General features: G+C 40.0%; 1 protein-coding gene across 2 annotated transcripts in view; it reads right to left on the bottom strand.

Moving 5' to 3' along the window:
* SSUH2 (ssu-2 homolog) overlaps positions 1–13,206 on the bottom strand; it is a 66,079-nt gene extending 52,873 nt beyond the window's left edge. Inside the window, exons 1-2 of one of the 2 annotated variants that reach the window (XM_060238276.1) lie at positions 13,083–13,206; positions 3,301–3,399 (exon numbers count right to left, since the gene is read on the bottom strand). In XM_060238276.1, the coding sequence (XP_060094259.1) occupies positions 3,301–3,399; positions 13,083–13,119 (136 nt within the window). In that variant the 5' untranslated portion in view covers positions 13,120–13,206. The remainder of the gene's footprint in view (positions 1–3,300; positions 3,400–13,082) is intronic. The other variant, XM_060238277.1, reaches the window with a different exon arrangement.
* Positions 13,207–18,599: the final 5,393 nt, after the last annotated feature.

An 18,599-nucleotide genomic window follows, 5' to 3' on the forward strand; every position in this document is an offset into this window, starting at 1 on the left:
CCCCCTCATTTTTAAATTTTATTTTTTTTTTGTCAAGCGGTATGAGTCTCGTGATATGAGACTATTGCTAGTCTCAGATCACAGAATTTAAACATTAAAATGATGGGGGTGAGTAGTTTAAAAGAAGTTCATAGAATCATAGAGTTGGAAGGGACCTCCAGGGTCATCTAGTCCAACCCCTTGCACAATGCATGAAATTCACAGATCCCATCCCCCTGTAAATTCACAGGACCCATTCACATTGCTGTCAGATTGCCATCCAGCCACTGTTTAAAAACCTCCAAAGAAGGAGAGCCTACCACCTCCCAAGGAAGCCTGTTCCACTGAGGAACAGTTGCATGAGGTTTAGTTCCCTGCTAGTATTGATTTGAAAGGGGAATCAGAGAGGAGGTAAATGGCACTGTCCCCAGTGCAAAAAGCAAGGATTTCAGAGCTGTATGCAAACAAAACAGGATTATCATCAGCGTGGAATGAAATTGATGTGAAATGCAAAGAGAAAGAGACATTGGGATGGGAAGCCAAAGTTTTAAAAGCATATTTCTCTTTAATGCTTTTGTGAACAAAGTTTTAGAGGAACTATTTTGGCAGTCTTTGGAAGCCTAACATTAAAATTGTGGATGAGCCACATGGGCCTTCTGCAAACCAATGAATTTAAGAATCACTCTAGAAGACAGAGTGCAATCCACACAGGATAGAGTATAAAAAACTGTCAGGATCATGATCAATGTGAATTAGAGAATCATAAAGAGAAAACCACACAAATTTCCAAGGAAGGATAGGAAATTAGTGTTATTATGCAGCTGCACTAGGGCCTTGGCAAAAATACCCCATTTTCCCCCTTCAGTTTAGTGGCATAAGACTAAAAAAAGTTCTCTAGAGCTTCTGTCAGAGGACTCCTCCCCAAGAAAAATTGCAACCCTGTGCAAAGCATGGTGGCGTTGCAGCCAATTTTGTACAGGCATATACACGCACACACACACTTTGCCAATGATCACAATTTGCAATGCCAGTGTCAGTGAGTTCTACTGTGCATTCTGTACACTCAAGATGTTTCCCCATATTATGAGATCATGTGACTCTCATATTTCACAGTGGCCAATAACAGAGTAGAGAATCCCATAGTGCTCAGCAATATGGAAAATGGAGCTTCACAGCTGCTTGTCAGTTTCCAAAAAAGTCTGGTCAGTTTCAACATCAGTTTCCACACACACACCCTTTGCCTACATTCCTTTCTGTTCTCTTTCATTCAACAAATTAACACTAAAATGCATGCATAAAATCTGAACCATAAAGTTTTAAATGGAAAGTGTTTGCTGGATGCTACTGCTCAGCTGCAATAGGACAATTGCATAATTGCACAAGTGACATTCCACCCCTATTTAGAAAAGGATGTTTTAAAATTGTAGCTGCATAATTAATACACCAGAGGAAAATGAATGGTGCATAAGGCAGGCACAGAATCCAAAGTCAAGATGAAAGGCTTACTGCTCTGAAAATCTGCTGTAAGATGTTTGTGTGTAATAGGGCTAAACCATCATGGCTTGGACACTGGGAATGTGCCACGAATTAAAAGAATTTTCCTCAGTCATTTCCAACTGTAGTTTCAAATTCTACTTTTTAAGACAGTGCTGGCTTGCTCTGATTGTATGGACATAATATCTGTTTCCCACTTTTCCACCTAGTGAGATGTTTCAAAGGCAGTACTTCTGGGCTGATCCTCTTGGAAGGTAGAACACTGGAGATTTATGGCACTTAAAAAAATTATTTACAGGTAAAGGAGGAACATGTGGAGGCAAAACATTCTGGTAAGATAGCAGATCTGCTGCCCCATATGTTATCTTCGGGGTGGAGGGGAGAGCCCTTGAAGTGCTTTAGCCAATTCACAGTGGTGTCTGTCTCCTGCTGCCTCTGGGTTGTATCCTGTAACCCATCAGTACAAAGACTGAAGATTTTTCCTATGTTCCCCTGTCCCAGTAGTCCCTTCTGATTCCTGTGTATCTGGGGTTGTCCCCTCTCTCTGTGATAAGTGTCATTGATACATAAGCAGGACAGCATTTCACCTGCTTCTCCCTCCCCAATGCAGCAGCCCAATCCACATAGCTATCAACTTTCTTGGGATAAGAAGAAACTGCTGAATGGAGAGGAACAAAGAAAAGATTCACTGCAAGATCACATGAGACTACCTCACATGTCTTCCAGAACCAAAACTTCCTTCGGAAGGGATTACCTCCTTGTACTTTGTAAGTAGAGATGCCAGCCTCCAGGTGGGACCTGAGGATCCCCTGAAATTACAACTCATCTCCAGACTAGAGATTGGTTCTGTTTTTGGAACTTGGGGGTTCTGTGGGGAAGAGGCTCCTGCAGCTGCCCTGAAAACGTGGTGCTTCTCCCTCAAACTCCCTCCCCACAGCCCCCATACATTATACCCTTTGTTTTGCCATTGATTTCAATGGCCCATAGGGAACACTTGATAGACTCACCATTTTGAGCTAAGAAATATTAATATTCCCCAATAAAAAGTTAGTTGAGGTGTAACACACTGGTGGGATGGGGGCACCTAGAATGCTCCTAGAATTGGACCCCCTGGTCCAATCTGTTTGGAACTTGATGGTTGTCTGTGGGAGAAGCTCCTGCAGCTGTCCTGCAAATTTGGTGCCTCTCCCTCAAACTCCTCCCCCCCCCCCCCCAGTTCCCTTACAGTATAACCAATGTTTTGCCTTTGACTTCAGTGGCCCATAAGGTATAATGAAGCCATACATTTGAATAGCTGAATATCTCCCAAATCTGATATTTGGGGATATTTGAACCCTGAATATTTTTGCCCATGAATATCTTTAATCCAAATTTCATGAATTTTTATTATTATTATTTTTCACATCCCTAGTTTGTGGCTCCTGTCTCCAAATCATGGTTTGACAGCTGGATTGAATTCATGAAAGAAACCATGGCAATGAGATCTTTATGAAGAAAGAACTAGATTTATGTTTAAATGACTTGGTTCCAAGAATTAATAAGGTGACCAATGTTATGATAGCCTTACATTAAATTCTTTTCTGAGAGGGAAGAAATACTAAGGATATGCCCTGTGCTCTTTTCTCCCTTGAGACAGCTTAGTCTGGAATCAATCAGCTTGCCAATCATATGTCCAATGTGCCCACACATCCCTGAAGGCTGTCCAGTATCAACTTATCATGACCAAAAATAAAATGGAAGATGGAAACTGCAGTGATATGATATATCCTTTCCTGGCAGTAATGGATTCACAGGCTCCAGGCTAAGAACCTACTAGCGCATACTTACCATGATCATAAAAATTCCATTCATAATGGCCCAGTGGTTGAAACAGATCTGCAGGGGATTCTAAGGGACTTTCGGGTTCTGATTCCAGATCCAGAATAGCTATTTTAGACACAAAAATAAGTGGAAATGATAGTGAAATTATCATGTATCTTATTTGTGTGGAAGGAATCAATTCAGATATAAGGTACAAGAAAATTCATATTAGAGTATCATAAAAGATGGTCATTAAGACTGAACTAAATTGAAGCCATCATAAAATATGTTTATTGAAACTAAGATTGAACTGATTTTTTTTTCTTTCCCCAGCCTTTTTAAAGAAAATTTGCGGTTTTGGTAAGTTGTGATTTCATTTAGAATGTACATTATCTCTGTTTTTTAAAATGCATAAGCATGGATGACAGTGTTTCATTATTGTTGATAGTAAATATGCATGAGATATTTAACCTCCTAACATATTGAATGCTCAGTTTCAAAGAAAACTAAAGAGATAGAATTCTGCAACAACACAACGTTATTTTTAGTAACAACTATTTTGGTAATTTATGTTGCCTTTTGTATGCAAAAGTGTACAATGTGCTTTAATAGTAGCCTAAATCTAATCTTGGGACACCAAATGTTCCTTTCTTTATGTGTTTTTCTAAAAATATCCCCCTTGCTGAGCCATAACAATAGATGTTTCTGATGCTTAATGCAGGAACAATGTGTTTCTTCTTAACCCGTCCTATGCTGAGTGACCTTTCCCATCATACTAGAGTATTTTGTGCCTTTTTGAAAGTCCATACAAGGAAAATTCATACACATGGAAATTCCAGGAAATGGTGTTTGCTAACAATGTATAATCCCAACAGAAAAAAGGACTCAATGCCCATCGTTTATCAATTTGATTTAGAAGGCTTTTTTGTTGAAAGCATTCACAATTCTCCACAAAAACAAAAATAATATCTCTATTCTTCTAACTACAAAATGAATAAACCATACGCACTTCAATCAATACATTTTCCAGAGAAGTAATTTTATTTATATTTATATTGAGGTGTAGTTTTATAGGCCAAAAAGAATTCTGCAATCATGATCTGAACTAATTCCAAGTTACTCCACTAATGATGACCTATCTCTGACAGCTAGTTTAAAGCAGAATATTCAAGTGAGTTACATAGTGGGACATTTCAGCACCTTTCGGGGGTGAGGGGGGGAATGCATCACCGTGTTCTAATCTAACAGATGTGGACTCAGACAACCTAATCTTGTGGACATTTATTAATCTTACTGGCTACCTAAACCGTAGAACCATCTTATTTTATTTATTTATCAGATTTATATCCCACCCTCCCCACAACAGGCTCAGGGCGGCTAACAACAGTTTTAAAACATTAGCAAACATATTAAAATTATATCTATAAAAACATTTCCATATATATTAAAAATCCAAGATGGCAAGCTTCTGTTTTCCATTATATTAATTCAGTGAGATTGTCGATGCTGAAGCCACCTCCCCCTAACCATTAAAGCCACCTCCCCCTAACCATTAAAGGTGAGTTTGAAAAGTTTAGTCTTACAGGCCCTGCGGAACTGTGGCAGGTCCCACGGGGCCCTGATGTTTTCAGGGAGGGCATTCCACAAAGTGGGGGCTGTTACCAAGAATGGTCTGGCTCTAGTGCTGGTCAATCGAGCTTCTTTCAGTCCAGGGATCTTAAGGAGATTTTGAGACCCCAAAAGTAGGGCTCTCTGGGGTATGTATGGGGAAAGGCGGTCCCAAAGGTAGACAGGTCCCAGGCCATATAGGGCTTTAAAGGTTATAACCAGCACCTTGAAGCGAATTCGGAATGCCACAGGCAACCAATGTAATGCTTTCAGCACAGGCTGAATGTGCTCTCATACAGGTAGCTCCATTAACAACCTGGCTGCTGCGTTTTGCACCAGTTGCAGTCTCCAAAGTTGAGTCAAGGGCAGCTCCATTTAGAGGGTATTACAGTAGTCTATTCTCAAGGTGATCGTTGCATGGATCACTGTTGCCAAGTCGTCACGCTCCAGGTATGGAACCAACTGCCTTATCCGCCTAAGATGGTAGAATGTGGATTTTGCAGTGGCTGCTACCTGGGCCTCCATTGTCAGCAAAGGCTCCAGGAGCACCCCCAAGCTCTTGACCTTCGATGCTGGCACTAATAGCGTCCCATCAAAGGCCGGCAAGGGGATTTCCCTACCCAGGCCACTGCGACTCAGACACAGTCCCCTGTCTTCGCTGGGTTCAATTTCAGTCAACTCTGCCTGAGCCACTTCACTATGGCTTGCAATGCCAGGTCCAGATCTTCCAGGGCATGGCTGGACTGGCCCCCCAACAATAGATAGAGCTGGGTGTCATCCGCATACTGGTGACAACCCAGCCTGTATCTCCGGACAATCTGGGCAAGGGGGTGCATGTAGATGTTAAACAACATCGGGGAGAGGACTGCCCACTGAGGGACCCCACATACAAGGGGATGCCTCTGGGACAACTGCTCCCCTATAGCCACCCTTTGTCCCCAACCTTGGAGAAAGGAGGTAAGCCATTGAAGGGCAGACTCTTGAATCCCCACGTCGGTGAGGCAGCGGGACAGAAGCTGGTGGTCAATTGTGTCAACCGCAGCCGACAGATCTAACAACAACAGCACTGCCAAGCTGCCCTGATCCAGATGTCTCAAGAGATCATCCATGAGAGCGATCAGTACCGTCTCTGTCCCATGGCCTGGCCAGAAGCCGGACTGAAATGGGTCTAAAATGGAAGCGTCATCCAAGAATCCCTGTAACTGTACTGCCACTGCCCTTTCAATGACTTTACCCAGAAAGGGCAAGTTTGACACCGGCTGCTAGTTTGCCAATATGGCCAGGTCCGAAGATGGTATTTTGAGGAGAGGGCATACCACCTTATGCAAAGGAATAAACAAACTATCTTCTAAACTACATAATCCCAAAAGAACTATTGTTGCACTTGAGCAAAAGAACTTTCTCTAGCAGGATATGTTTCCCAAAATTTCTAAACCCTTTCTAAAATTTCTAAATCACTCCTCGTTTTTCTTCTTTACCCCAAACATACTATATTTTTCTCTGTGTTATTTTACAAGACTACCAATTGTTGCCAAATATTTGTTTTGTTATTATACTATTTTTTATATTTAACATCAGTTTGATTTTGTGCCTTTTAACACTAACTTTTGATATGGCTTTAATATTTAAAACTGCATTTGCTACAAATAATTTATTTGCTTGTAAGGTAATCAAACTTCCTTAGGAGCTTTCAGTGGTATTGTGAATCTTTTCCATAACATTGGACTGGAACCCATTATCCAAACTGCTGTACATATGATGGTCCTATAATGTGCAAAGGCCTCCCCTTGCTAGCACAAACCAAACACATGTATTTGAGGATAATAAATAAATATTCGAGATCATAACCATATATATGCCAAGGTTAAACTCAAACCAACACAAAAAAAATGAGAGGAAGGGGGTTAATCTTTCTTAGGGGGGTTAATCTTTCTTAAACAAAAGATTTTTTTAAAATTAATTAACAGAAAATAAATGTTTGCAAGTTTAGGAAGTTTGCAAGGTATAATGGGGGATCTGCAGAAATAAACAATGCATTAGGAAAACAGTCAGAATCTTTCTCTAATAAGTTATCTGCCTGCACAGAGGAAACTGAAGGGGGGAAATCCGAAACATACAAGCCTGGTTGAGGAGAAAGGGTAGGATCTCTTGGTGATGATGAGGTTGTTCTGGAGGCTTGAAACTGACCAGGTGAGTAAAAGGTGCAGCAAGAGAGGGCTGGTCTGTACTACATAGTCACAGAAGCAAGAGAGGGGAAAGGGTGAAGGAGAAGAAATTGGATTTATACCCCACGCTTCATTTGGAGTCACAGAGCGGTTTACAATTTCCTTTCCCTTCCCCACCCCACAACAGATAAGGTCCTTGCACTTAACCACCAAACCAAACCAGGTGTTGGCCTTGAAATGCAAAAGTGATGAAAATTTAATCTTCCTAGAGATTGATCAATTTGAAAAGAGATTCTTTGTTTGCCTCTTGGAGAGGAGTATCAGAAATGTCCCTTTAGGGAGACCAAGAGTTTAGATGAGTAAGTATTGATGGTAGGGCATTTGGCACGGTTGAGAAAGGGCAAAACCATTCCTATCCAGTCATTAAGATAAAGAACTAGCTGGAATTGCCTCTTATGTATTATTTTGGAGATCAGGCTCATTAGTTAAGATCAAATTATCTGGGTCCTTGGGGGAAACAGATCTCTGACTGACTCCCTCTTTGGATGGCTTTGCAGGATTGATGGAGGAGCTGCCCTACATTCCTTACACCATTAATGCGACTCATTGCCATTTAATATTAGTTTGATATAGACACCAGCTATCATTTCAAAATCCATGCTGAGATATGTGCATGTACAAGTAGGGATCAAACATTACAACAATGAAGACCCCATGAAGTCACTGAGTGCATCAATCCAGGTGAAATATCCACTGATGGGAGGGAAATTTGTTGCTTATTCCTCTTCCCACAGCAACTTCCAGTTCTCTCATCCTGTTTCTGGCGGTGGCTGCAAACAGGAGAGAGAAAGAAGGAATTCCTGCTCTGTTGATGGAAATTTCTTCTATCAGTGGAGATTTTGCACTGGAGCCAACCCATATCTAGCTTATTTTTAAAATTAACTATTGTCTTTGTATGTACTGCAGTGGGACAAGGTTAATTAAACTATGTGGAATACGTTTGTGTGAGCCAAACACTAGCCATAGAAAAAACATTTAAAAAAACAAAGAATAAATAACAATGTTATAAATAGTTTGTGTTTTGGTGTGCACAGTTCTCAGGCAGACCTGTTGCTATAGTAATTCAGCTGAAATACAAAACAGTTAGAAATGCCACCTATTAGATCAACAATGAATTGAAATGCATGTGGACAAGGGCAAGAATGGAAATCCAGAATTTAGAGTATCAAAGAATATTCACATGATCCATGTATCATGCATAGAACTGCAGTTTTGCAACACCTCTTCTAAGTGCATATCTGTAGGGGACATTTCTTTTTATTTCCAATATGATACATACATTATTGAGAAGTGTGTTTCTATGCAAGTACCTGGAAATTACCTTCTTGTAGATGCATACGTGGTGGCAGGACTTTTTTTTTTTTGTAGCAGGAACTCCTTTGAATATTAGGCCACAAACCCCTGATGTAGCCAATCCTCCTAAAGTTTACAGTAGGTCCTGTACTAAGAGCCCTGTAAGCTCTTGGAGGATGGGCTACATCAGGAGTGTGTGGTCTAGAAGAAGATGAAGAAGAAGATATTGGATTTATATCCTGCTCTCCACTCCGAAGCATCTCAGAGCGGCTCACAATCTCCTTTACCTTCCTCCCCCACAACAGACACCCTGTGAGGTGGGTGGGGCTGGAGAGGGCTCTCACAGTAGCTGCCCTTTCAAGGACAACCTCTGCCAGAGCTATGGCTGACCCAAGGCCATGCTAGCAGGTGCAAGTGGAGGAGTGGGGAATCAAACCCAGTTCTCCCAGATAAGAGTCCACACACTTAACCACTACACCAAACTGGCTCTCCAGTCTAATATGCAAAGGAGTTCCTGCAACCAAAAAAAAAAAAAAGCCCTGCATGGTGGAGTTGTTGATGTTGAACTAGAATTGGGGAAGCCACCAAGGGAATGGCAATCCTATCAAGGCCTGGCTGCTTGTTGCCAGTGAAGCAGCAGCTGCCTTAGAATCATAGAATCATAGAGTTGGAAGGGACCTCTATGGTCATCTAGTCCAACTCCCTGCACAATGCAGGAAACCCACAAATACCTACCCCAAATTCAAAGGATCTTCATCATTGTCAGATGGCCATCTAGCCTCTGTTTAAAAACCTCCAAGGAAGGAGAACCCACCACTTCCTGAGGAAGCCTGTTCCACTGAGGAATCACTCTAATGGTCTGGAAGTTCTTCCTAACGTTGAGCCAGAAACTTTTTTGATTTAATTTCAACCCATTGGTTCTGGTCCTACCTTCCGGGCCACAGAAAATAATTCCACACCATCCTCTATATGACAGCCCTTCAAGTACTTGAATTTGGTGATCATATCACCTCTCAGCTGCCTCCCCTCCAGGCTAAACTGCCCCTTCAACCTTTCCTCATAGGACTTGGTCTCCAGACCCCTCACCACCTTCGTTGCCCTCCTCTGGACCCGTTCCAGCTTGACTATATCCTTCTTAAAATGTGGTGCCCAAAACTGAACACAATACTCCAGGTGAGGTCTTACCAGAGCAGAGCAAAGCGATATCATCACATCACGTGATCTGGACACTATACTTCTGTTGATACAGCCCCAAATTGCATTTGCCTTTTTAGCCACCGCTGTTGACTCATGTTCAGCGTATGATCCACTAAGACCCCAAGATCCTTTTTGCACATACTACTGCTAAGACAAGTATCCCTCATCCTATAACTATGCATTGGATTTTTCCTACCGAAATGCAGAACTTTACATTTATCCCCGTTAAAATTCATTTTATTGGTTTTAGCCCAGTTTTCCAGCCTGTCAAGGTCATCCTGTTTCTGTCTTCTAATGTATTTGCAACCTCTCCCAATTTAGTATCATCGGCAAATTTAATAAGCATTCCCTCTATTCCTTCATCCAAGTCATTTATAAAGATGTTGAACAAAACAGGTGCCAGGACAGATCCTTGAGGCACTCCACTTGTCACTCCTCTGCCTTATGAAAGACAGTGTGTTGTAGCAGTTAGGAGTTTCAAAACAGGGGCTGGGAGACCCAGGTTTGATTCTTGCTGTAGAAGCTGACAGAGTGATTATGGCCCAGTCACGTACTTTCAGCCTAACCTATCACAGTGTTATTGTGCAGATAAAAAAGAGAGGAGAATAATGTAAGCTGCTTTGATCTCCATTGTGGAGAAAAGCAGAGTATAAATGAGGTAAATAAAAATAGATATATCAGAAGATGGAAGGCAGATAAAAGGTAAGTTGGTGAATGGCAGAGATGGCAAGAATGAGGCAGGGAAGTGGGAGAGGATATGGGGGTTGACTGAATGAGGGAAAGAGGAAATAGTGTTGGGAAGGAGATTCAGAGAATAGTGAGGGTCTCCCCTACAAGTTGACTTGCCAATCCCCAGGTCCCAGCGGGGGTTCTTCTGCTTTCCTAGGCTCCTTCCCGCCCCCAGTCAGCTGGCCAGTGGGGGGGGAAGCCCCGCCTCCAAAGCCAACATGTGACTTTCCACCTCCGGAGGCTTCAGTCTCCAATTGGAAAGGCTTCCTCTTGGGATGGTGTGTCTGTGTTACTTTGAAGAAGTTGGCTGCAACTCATGAGTAGAGATGCCAATCCCTCACTTCAGAGTCGCCAGAATTGGGGGGGTGGGGAGGGAAGGAAACCTGCTGGGCACTTCATTATTCCCTATGTGGAGATTGATTCTCATAGGGTATAATGGGGAATTGATCTGGAAGTTTCAGGGACTCTGGGGGGGGGCTGTTTTTTGAGATAGAGGCACTAAATTTTTATTATAGCATCTAGTGCCTCTTCCCAAAATACCCACCAAGTTTCAAAACGATTGGACTAGGGGGTCCAATTCTATGAGCCCCAAAAGAAGGTGCCCCTATTCATTATTTCCTATGGAAGGAAGGCATTTTAAAAGGTGTGCTGTCCCTTTAAAAGTGATGGCCAGAACTCCCTTGGAGTTCAATTATGCTTGTCACACCCTTGCTCCTGGCTCTGCCCCCAATGTCTCTTGGCTACACCCCCAAAGTCCCCAGATATTTCTTGAATTGGACTTAGCAACCCTACCTACAAGTCCTTGAAGTTTCCCTACCATGCAAGTGGATTCAGACCCAGTGGACATCACCACACAACTGGGCCACTGTTTTACTAGGCAGTTGCTGCTAAGGGTGGGGGGAGAGGAATACCTGAAGACAAAGTGGCAGATAAATGTAAGTTGGCTGTTGGGTGGGAAAGCAGGACAAGGGAAAGAGGGTAATGGGGCTCTTAGGAATGAGATAATGGAAATAGTGGAGGAGGGGAAAATGAGATGCCTCCCTCAAGTCCTTGCAGGCTCCAACTTGTATCTTTTAATGTTTATGAAAAGGGTTGGGAAAGAATTATAAAAGAAATAATATTTTAATAAGGATGTTCTTTCTGTAGATATTTTGTATTTTGTAATTCACCAGTGAACATTAACTGTCAGCATTCTATTTTGTTCCTGCCAAATCCCAAGCTGCTTTTTATACTCTTTCAATTAATTCATTAAAACATATTGTAAAACAGTTCAATAAACAATAATGTGCATGAACAATCTTTTGGATGTATGAATACCACTACCTCATCAGGTTAAGGCTGCTGAACTAACCCATTTTCCTTCTAGCATTCCAGTATACAAAGAAAATGTAGAAATAAAATACCCTATCAATTATCTAGAGCTGTAAAATTCATGCTGCACATATTGTTCCTCTTTTTGCAGAAAGCACACACAGACACACATGCTCACATGAAACCTTTTCTTTTCCACTTAGATTGTCTGAGTTCATCTGTAATAACTGTGATTCTGCAATAAACACTCAGTGGCTGTGACAGATCACCTTCACCAACTACAATTTGTGTTGCCAGTTACAGAAATAAAAAAGGGGGTACTCTTGTATATTTGTGACTTCTCTGTTCTCACATCAAGATTCACTGTCTGAGCTGTCCACCCCCACACACCCCATTATCTCTTATTAACATTTCTCCCCTGCCTTATTTATTCACTTACTCTACAAAAGCTGGGTCTGCACAGGTTTCTAGAGTAGACAATGTACACTGCAAATCTAAGAACCCTTTCCTGGAAGAAAATTCTATAGAATATATTTGATTTGGATTCTGAGTAGACCTGACTGAATTCTCAAAGGAAATTGTTTTACCAGAGAAAGAGTGGGGGGGGGGGATACCAACCCAAAGTCAAATAGGGTAGAAAGCTGGAGACAGTAATAAGTTGTAAATTGAATACAATAAAAGGATTTGTGCTTTTTCCTGCATTTTAATATCTTGGAAGGATCCCCCCCCCCAGATAAACCCTCTTCTGCTTAGCGTAATGTAGTCTTTAAATCCAATTATCTGCATTTTGATTTATCTTCTTAACAATATGGCTAAAATTCCTGAGGGTTTTCTGCACAACCATCCCTACTTTTGATAATACAGCAGCATTGTGGGATACTCATAATGACAATAACCAAGGCATTCATTCACTAATCACTACCACCAGGATTCAGTCAATATTTGACAAGCCATTTTATCAAGGGTGATTTGATAACCAGCCCTTGAAATCTTTATGGACTGGATGTAATCCAACAGTTTAAAGCTGAAAGCTCTTTAATCATGCCTGTGTTAAATACGCATAATCTCATTAACAGGACAAATTACAGTTAAATTCCCTCCCCCATTCATCCCACCCAAAAAAGTGAAAACTTACTATAACACTGAAATAGAAGGCTAGTACATTGGTATAGTTCATATAGAACTTGCATAGGGTATTGGGGTTTCCATCAGATTTCAAATCTATGTTCACTGCATTCATATAGCAGAGAGAAACATATCAGGATTATCTCTTATCAGACAATAATATGAAACCTGCATTTGTTTTCCAAGAGACACCAGCACTCCGTGCATGTAAGGTTTAAGTTGCTCTGTGAAGCAGTACTTGTCATTCATTGATTAAATGTACCACTGGAGAAACTGTCTTTTTTGTAAGACATTCTGAGCATTGCTGATGGCTTTGCTTACCGTCTTGCTCTCTGTTCTGTTCTGGGTCCAATCTCATGGTGCAGGATGAATGCCTCAGTCCCAACTGCAACAGTTTGCTCAGATGTATTGTTCAGAGAGAATTCTATGCTCAGAGTATTTCAAATCTCAGGCTGGCCCCTCCCACCACTCCCATCTTTCCAGGAAAAAAAACGCAATTTGAAGGCTAATGATGATGTCCCAAGCCTATATGATGTATTTTTAAAATCCTCTGGCTAAAGCTAAAGCCAAATCAAGGGCTTTAAAACTACAAGGGTATTCTTTCATCATCTTCTGGATGTATGATTATGATTATGGGTTCATCTTTTTGCTTTAAAAGTTTGTCTTCATGCTTTCCTGCTATTCATTCTTCCTCAAACACATTGCTTATGGGCCTTTCTACATTCTGTTTTTACTCCACAGTATCTCAGTAGTGATTATGCCTTTGATTTGGATCACTCTCTGTGGATTATACTTTCTGTATTTCCACCCCATGGTGGGGAATCTGCAGCTGCCTAGTCTGGATAGGAAAGTTACTGCTGCTGTGGCAGCAAATAGAAAGTCAAGACCTCTGAAAGAGAAGCCAGAGGAAAACCACTCCCCCATTTTAAAAACTCATCAATAAAGCTATTAATGAGAGAGGGGAGAGCTAAAGAGGATTCTGGTTGAACATTGGTGGCTTTTTCCTCTGACAGGATATGAAAAGAGAGAATCGGCCCTTCTTGCCAAGGTCAGAAATGTTCCCAGATTTTTGGGGACTTCCGGGGTTGGAAAATGCCGAGCTGAACTGCTTCTCAGGTTGGAACTTCTGTTCGAGGTAGTGGAAGGCAATCTAATGCCTACTGCCTACTTTTTCTCAGTCAGAGATCAGTCCAAGATATGCACAGGAAACTTTGAGGAGATTTACCTTGGTTAAAAGGGAGTCCTTGGGGGGGGGGCTCCTTTGAGGCTTTGAGAGGTCTCCGGAGACAAGTTGCATTTTCATCATTTGCAGAAGTTTCCAGAGCCATTTATTTGACATAAGCTCGACAGGATCCTAATCTTCTTTGATACTGCTAAACAGCTAAAGCTATACAAGATCGGTGTTGATCTGGATAACTACAGAAAAGGAACAGATTGCTATCTTTCATTCCGGGACTAATTAAAGTTAAACAAAATAAAATCAGAAGGTAAGAAATTGAAATCTAGAAAGCTTGGAAGAAATTGTGGGGAAAATCATGAATAAAAACTTTGAAAAGATATTGATAGTGGGAGGCAGCAGAGTAAGAATTATGAAGGAGTTGCCAAGACAAGTGATAAATGACAGAAGAGCATATAAGAAATTGACAGAAAAATTATGGGACAATGAAATGAGGTATAGATGGATAATACCTGAAGGTTTGAGCTTTGAGCTACAAGGAAAAAGGATTACAATTACAAGCACACAGGAACTGTGTGGATTTTATGAAGAACATAAAGAATTTGCACCATGATGGATTACAAATTATTATCTTGGAATGTAAATGGACTAAATTCACCACAAAAATGAAAGGCAAAGTTTCATTAGATTAAAAAGCAAAATTGTAATATAGTTTGTTTACAAGAAGTACATATTAAACAAAAGGATTACAAATTGTTATGGAATAAGCAATTGGTACTAGAATTTCATTCATTGGCTGAACAGAAGAAAAGGGGAATTTTTTTTTATATTAAACAAGAATTGGATCTGAAATTAGTGTTTAAAGATAAAGATGGAAGATTTGTAGCGGTAGAAATAATATTAAATGCAAAAAAAACATTGTTACTGGGACTGTATGCACCAAATGGAGGAAAGGATGCTTTTTAAAAAGACATTATACAACAATTTGATGAAGTGACATATGATGGGGGACTTTAATGGAACAATTAAGAACACACTGGATAGGTCTTGGGGGGGGAAATAATAAGGAAGGAAAATTGCCAAAGTCTTTTTTTGAATTAGTCAAACAAAAAAAATTGGAGGATATATGGAGGAAATTTAATCCTGAAGTGCGGGACTATACCTTTTTTTCAGCAAGACATAACACTTTTTCCAGAATTGACATGTTGTGGGGTACTAAAGATTTAGGCCTTATAACAAAGAAAATAGAGATTTTACCTAAAATAGGGGCTGATCATAACCCAATAATGTGGATTACAAAATTATCTAAAAAGTCAAGAAGATGGAGATTGAATGACGATTTACTACAGAATAAAGAAATAGTGACATCTCTAGAAAATGAAACTAAAGCTTTCTTCCAAATAAACGATAAAGAAGATATAGAATTTCAGATGGTGTGGGATGCTTATAAGGCAGTAATGAGAGGAATACTGATTACATTGAATAATAAAGACAAGAGGGCAAAAGAAAAACAGATGCTGGACATTCAAAATTAAATAAAGAAAAAAGAAGGGGAACTGAGAAAAAGGCCAGGGAAAAAGAAAATTATGAGGGAGATTACAATATTACAAACACAAATGAGACATTTGTTAAATAAAGAACTGGAATGGAATCTGAAAAGATTGCAGCAGAAATCTTTTGAGGGAGCAAATAAACCTGGAAAATATTTGGCTGGCAACTGAAGAAAAAGAGAGAAAGTAAAATTATTAATAAAATTGTGGTGGAGGGAAGAGAGGTGGTAGATCAAGAAGGAATAAAAAGAGAATTCTTTAAGTATTATGCCAAATTATTTAAGGGTGTTAAAATAAAGAAAGAAAAGATGGAAGAGTATTTACAAAAGATTAAAATAGCACCCTTAACAGAAAATATGGGAAAAGTTTTGAATGATCCAATTGAAAAAATAGAAATTGAAGAAGCAATTAATGCAATGAAAAATGGAAAAGCACCTGGGCCAGATGGATATACAGCTAAATTTTTTAAAACCTTCAAAGAGGAGTTAATACTGAAACTTCAGAAATTGATGATAAGAATAAAAGGGAAAATACCAAATACATGGAAGGAAGCTGTTATTTTGTTGATTCCAAAGGAAGATAGAGATGTCACGAATGTAAAAAATTATAGACCAATCTCACTATTAAATAATGACTATAAAATATACACAAGAATCTTGGCAGAACGACTTAAACAACATTTGACAAATTTTATAAAGGAAGATCAAGCGGAGTTTCTCCCCAAAAGGCAAATAAGAGACAATATTAGAACTTCTGTAAATATTGTGGAATATTATGAAAGACATCCAGAAAAGGAAGTAGCATTATTCTTTGCGGATGCAGAGAAGGCATTTGATAATTTAAATTGGGACTTTATGTTTGCAGTAATGGAGAAAATGGAGTTGGGGGAAAACTTTTTAAGGATGATAAAAGCAATATATATTGAACAATGTGCAAGGCTATGTATAAATGCAGATCTTACAGAAGACATTATAATTAGCAAAGGTACAAGACAAGGCTGTCCGCTTTCCCCACTGTTGTTTATAATGACTCTTGAAATCTTACTGATGCAAATCAAAGAAGATAAAGAAATAGAAGGATTAAAAGTAAAAGGATTTATTTACAAAGATAGAGCATTTGCAGATGATATAATGTTTATAAACGAAAATCCCATACAAGTCACACCTTTGTTGTTAGCTAAAATACAAGAATATAGGGAATTGGCGGGACTTTGTATTAATAAAGAAAAATCAAAACTTCTATGTAAAAATATGCAAGTAAATAAGCAAAAGGAATTGCAGCGGCTAATGGGTTGTGAAGTTACCTCTAAGGTAAAATATTTGTGTGTGGAGATAACAATGAAGAATATTGATTTGTTCAAAAATAATTATGAGAAGCCATGGCATAAAATGGATGAAGATATGTTAAAATGGAATAAACTTAATTTGTCATTTCTGGGCACAATAGCTGCAATTAAAATGAATATTCTACCAAGAATAATGTATTTGTTTCAAACTATCCCAATTGTGAAAGACAGTAAACAATTTAAATAGATGGCAGAGAAAAATTTCAGAGTTTGTGTGTGCTGGGAAGAAACCAAAGATCAAAATGAAAATTTTAACAGATGCAAAAGAGAGAGGCGGATTCCAATTACCAGATTTAAAATTATATCACGAAGCAGTTTGTTTAGTGTGGATAAAAGAATGGATGATGCTGTTAAACAAAAAACTTTTAGCATTGGAAAGTCATGGAAATAAATTTGGCTGGCACACTTATATGTATTATGGGAAAAAAGATGGATGGTTTTTTCTCTCACCATTATATAAGAAATAATTTGCTAAATACATGGATGAAATATAAGAAATATGGAGATGAGAGAAAACCGTTATGGACTGGGACTGGCATAGGTGTTCTGGGTTTAAATTGCCAGGGGGGAGGGTGGGTTGCCACCCTCTGGGACTGGATAGCAAGGGGACAGGGCAGAATGCCAGCCTCTGGGACTGGATTGCAGGGTGGCTGACTGGATTACTACCCTCTGGGACTGGATTGCCAGGGAAAGCGTTAGATTGCCAGGCTCTGGGACTGGATTGTCCAGAACAACCCAGAACACCTGTGCCAGTCCCAGGGGCTGGCAATCTGCCCTTCCCCCAGCAATCCCATTCCTGGACACTTGTAGGTTGTGTTGACTTTCCTGGAAAATCCATTCCAGATTTTTATTGGAGCCATTTTTGTGCTTCAATGTGTTTCAATGGAGCCCACGCAAGTCAATTTGCAATCTTGTCTCCCATTATATCCAATGAGCAATCCAACCATTCCCATTGTTTCCTATGGGCAATCTTGTCATTCATCTTATTTTCCATGCTTGTAAATTCCTGTTTCTTTGTGTGTGTGTGTGGGGGGGGGGGTCTATTCTGCAGATATTTTGCTCCCTTTAGTGATTGATTCAATATTACACTGGTTTATGTCCAGCATATCTCTTGCAAATTTAAACTACATACTGGACATAAACTGGTATAATAGCAAACTGACCACTAGAAGGAGCAAAATATGTGCAGAAGAGACACACAAACACACACACCCTGCCAAGAAACAGGAATTTACAAGCAAGGAAAATGAGGATGTGGGAAAGCCCTATAAGTTATATTTGGGGATGTTCCGTATATTTGTTTTTTTTATTATGGGAGCCTCATTCTTTTATAAAGCCATAAGTTTCAGTACAAGTATTTCAAAAAATTGACTTCCCCAACACACAGTGAAGTGTATGAAAAGAGGTGAAAAGAGAAGCCTGAACCAGCTTGTCAATGACAATATTTTTTAATCTTTGTTCTAAGTCAGGGGTGGCCAACGGTAGCTCTCCAGATGTTTTTGCCTACAACTGCCATCAGTCCCACCTGGGACTGGGGCTGATGGGAGTTGTAGGCAGAAACTTCTGGAGAGCTACCGTTGGCCACCCCTGACTTAAAACAAAGATTAAAAAATATTGTCATTGACAAGCTGGTTCAGTTGTAGGCAAAAAACATCTGGAGAGCTATCTTTGGCCACCCCTGTTCTAAGTGACTGGTGAGATGCACTTTCTCATGTCAAAACTGCACCAAGAGGGATCATAGCAGCTTCTAACCAACTAACAGCACT

The sequence above is a fragment of the Heteronotia binoei genome, chromosome 5 (assembly GCF_032191835.1).
Source record: "Heteronotia binoei isolate CCM8104 ecotype False Entrance Well chromosome 5, APGP_CSIRO_Hbin_v1, whole genome shotgun sequence".
Classification (NCBI taxonomy): Eukaryota; Metazoa; Chordata; class Lepidosauria; order Squamata; family Gekkonidae; genus Heteronotia; species Heteronotia binoei.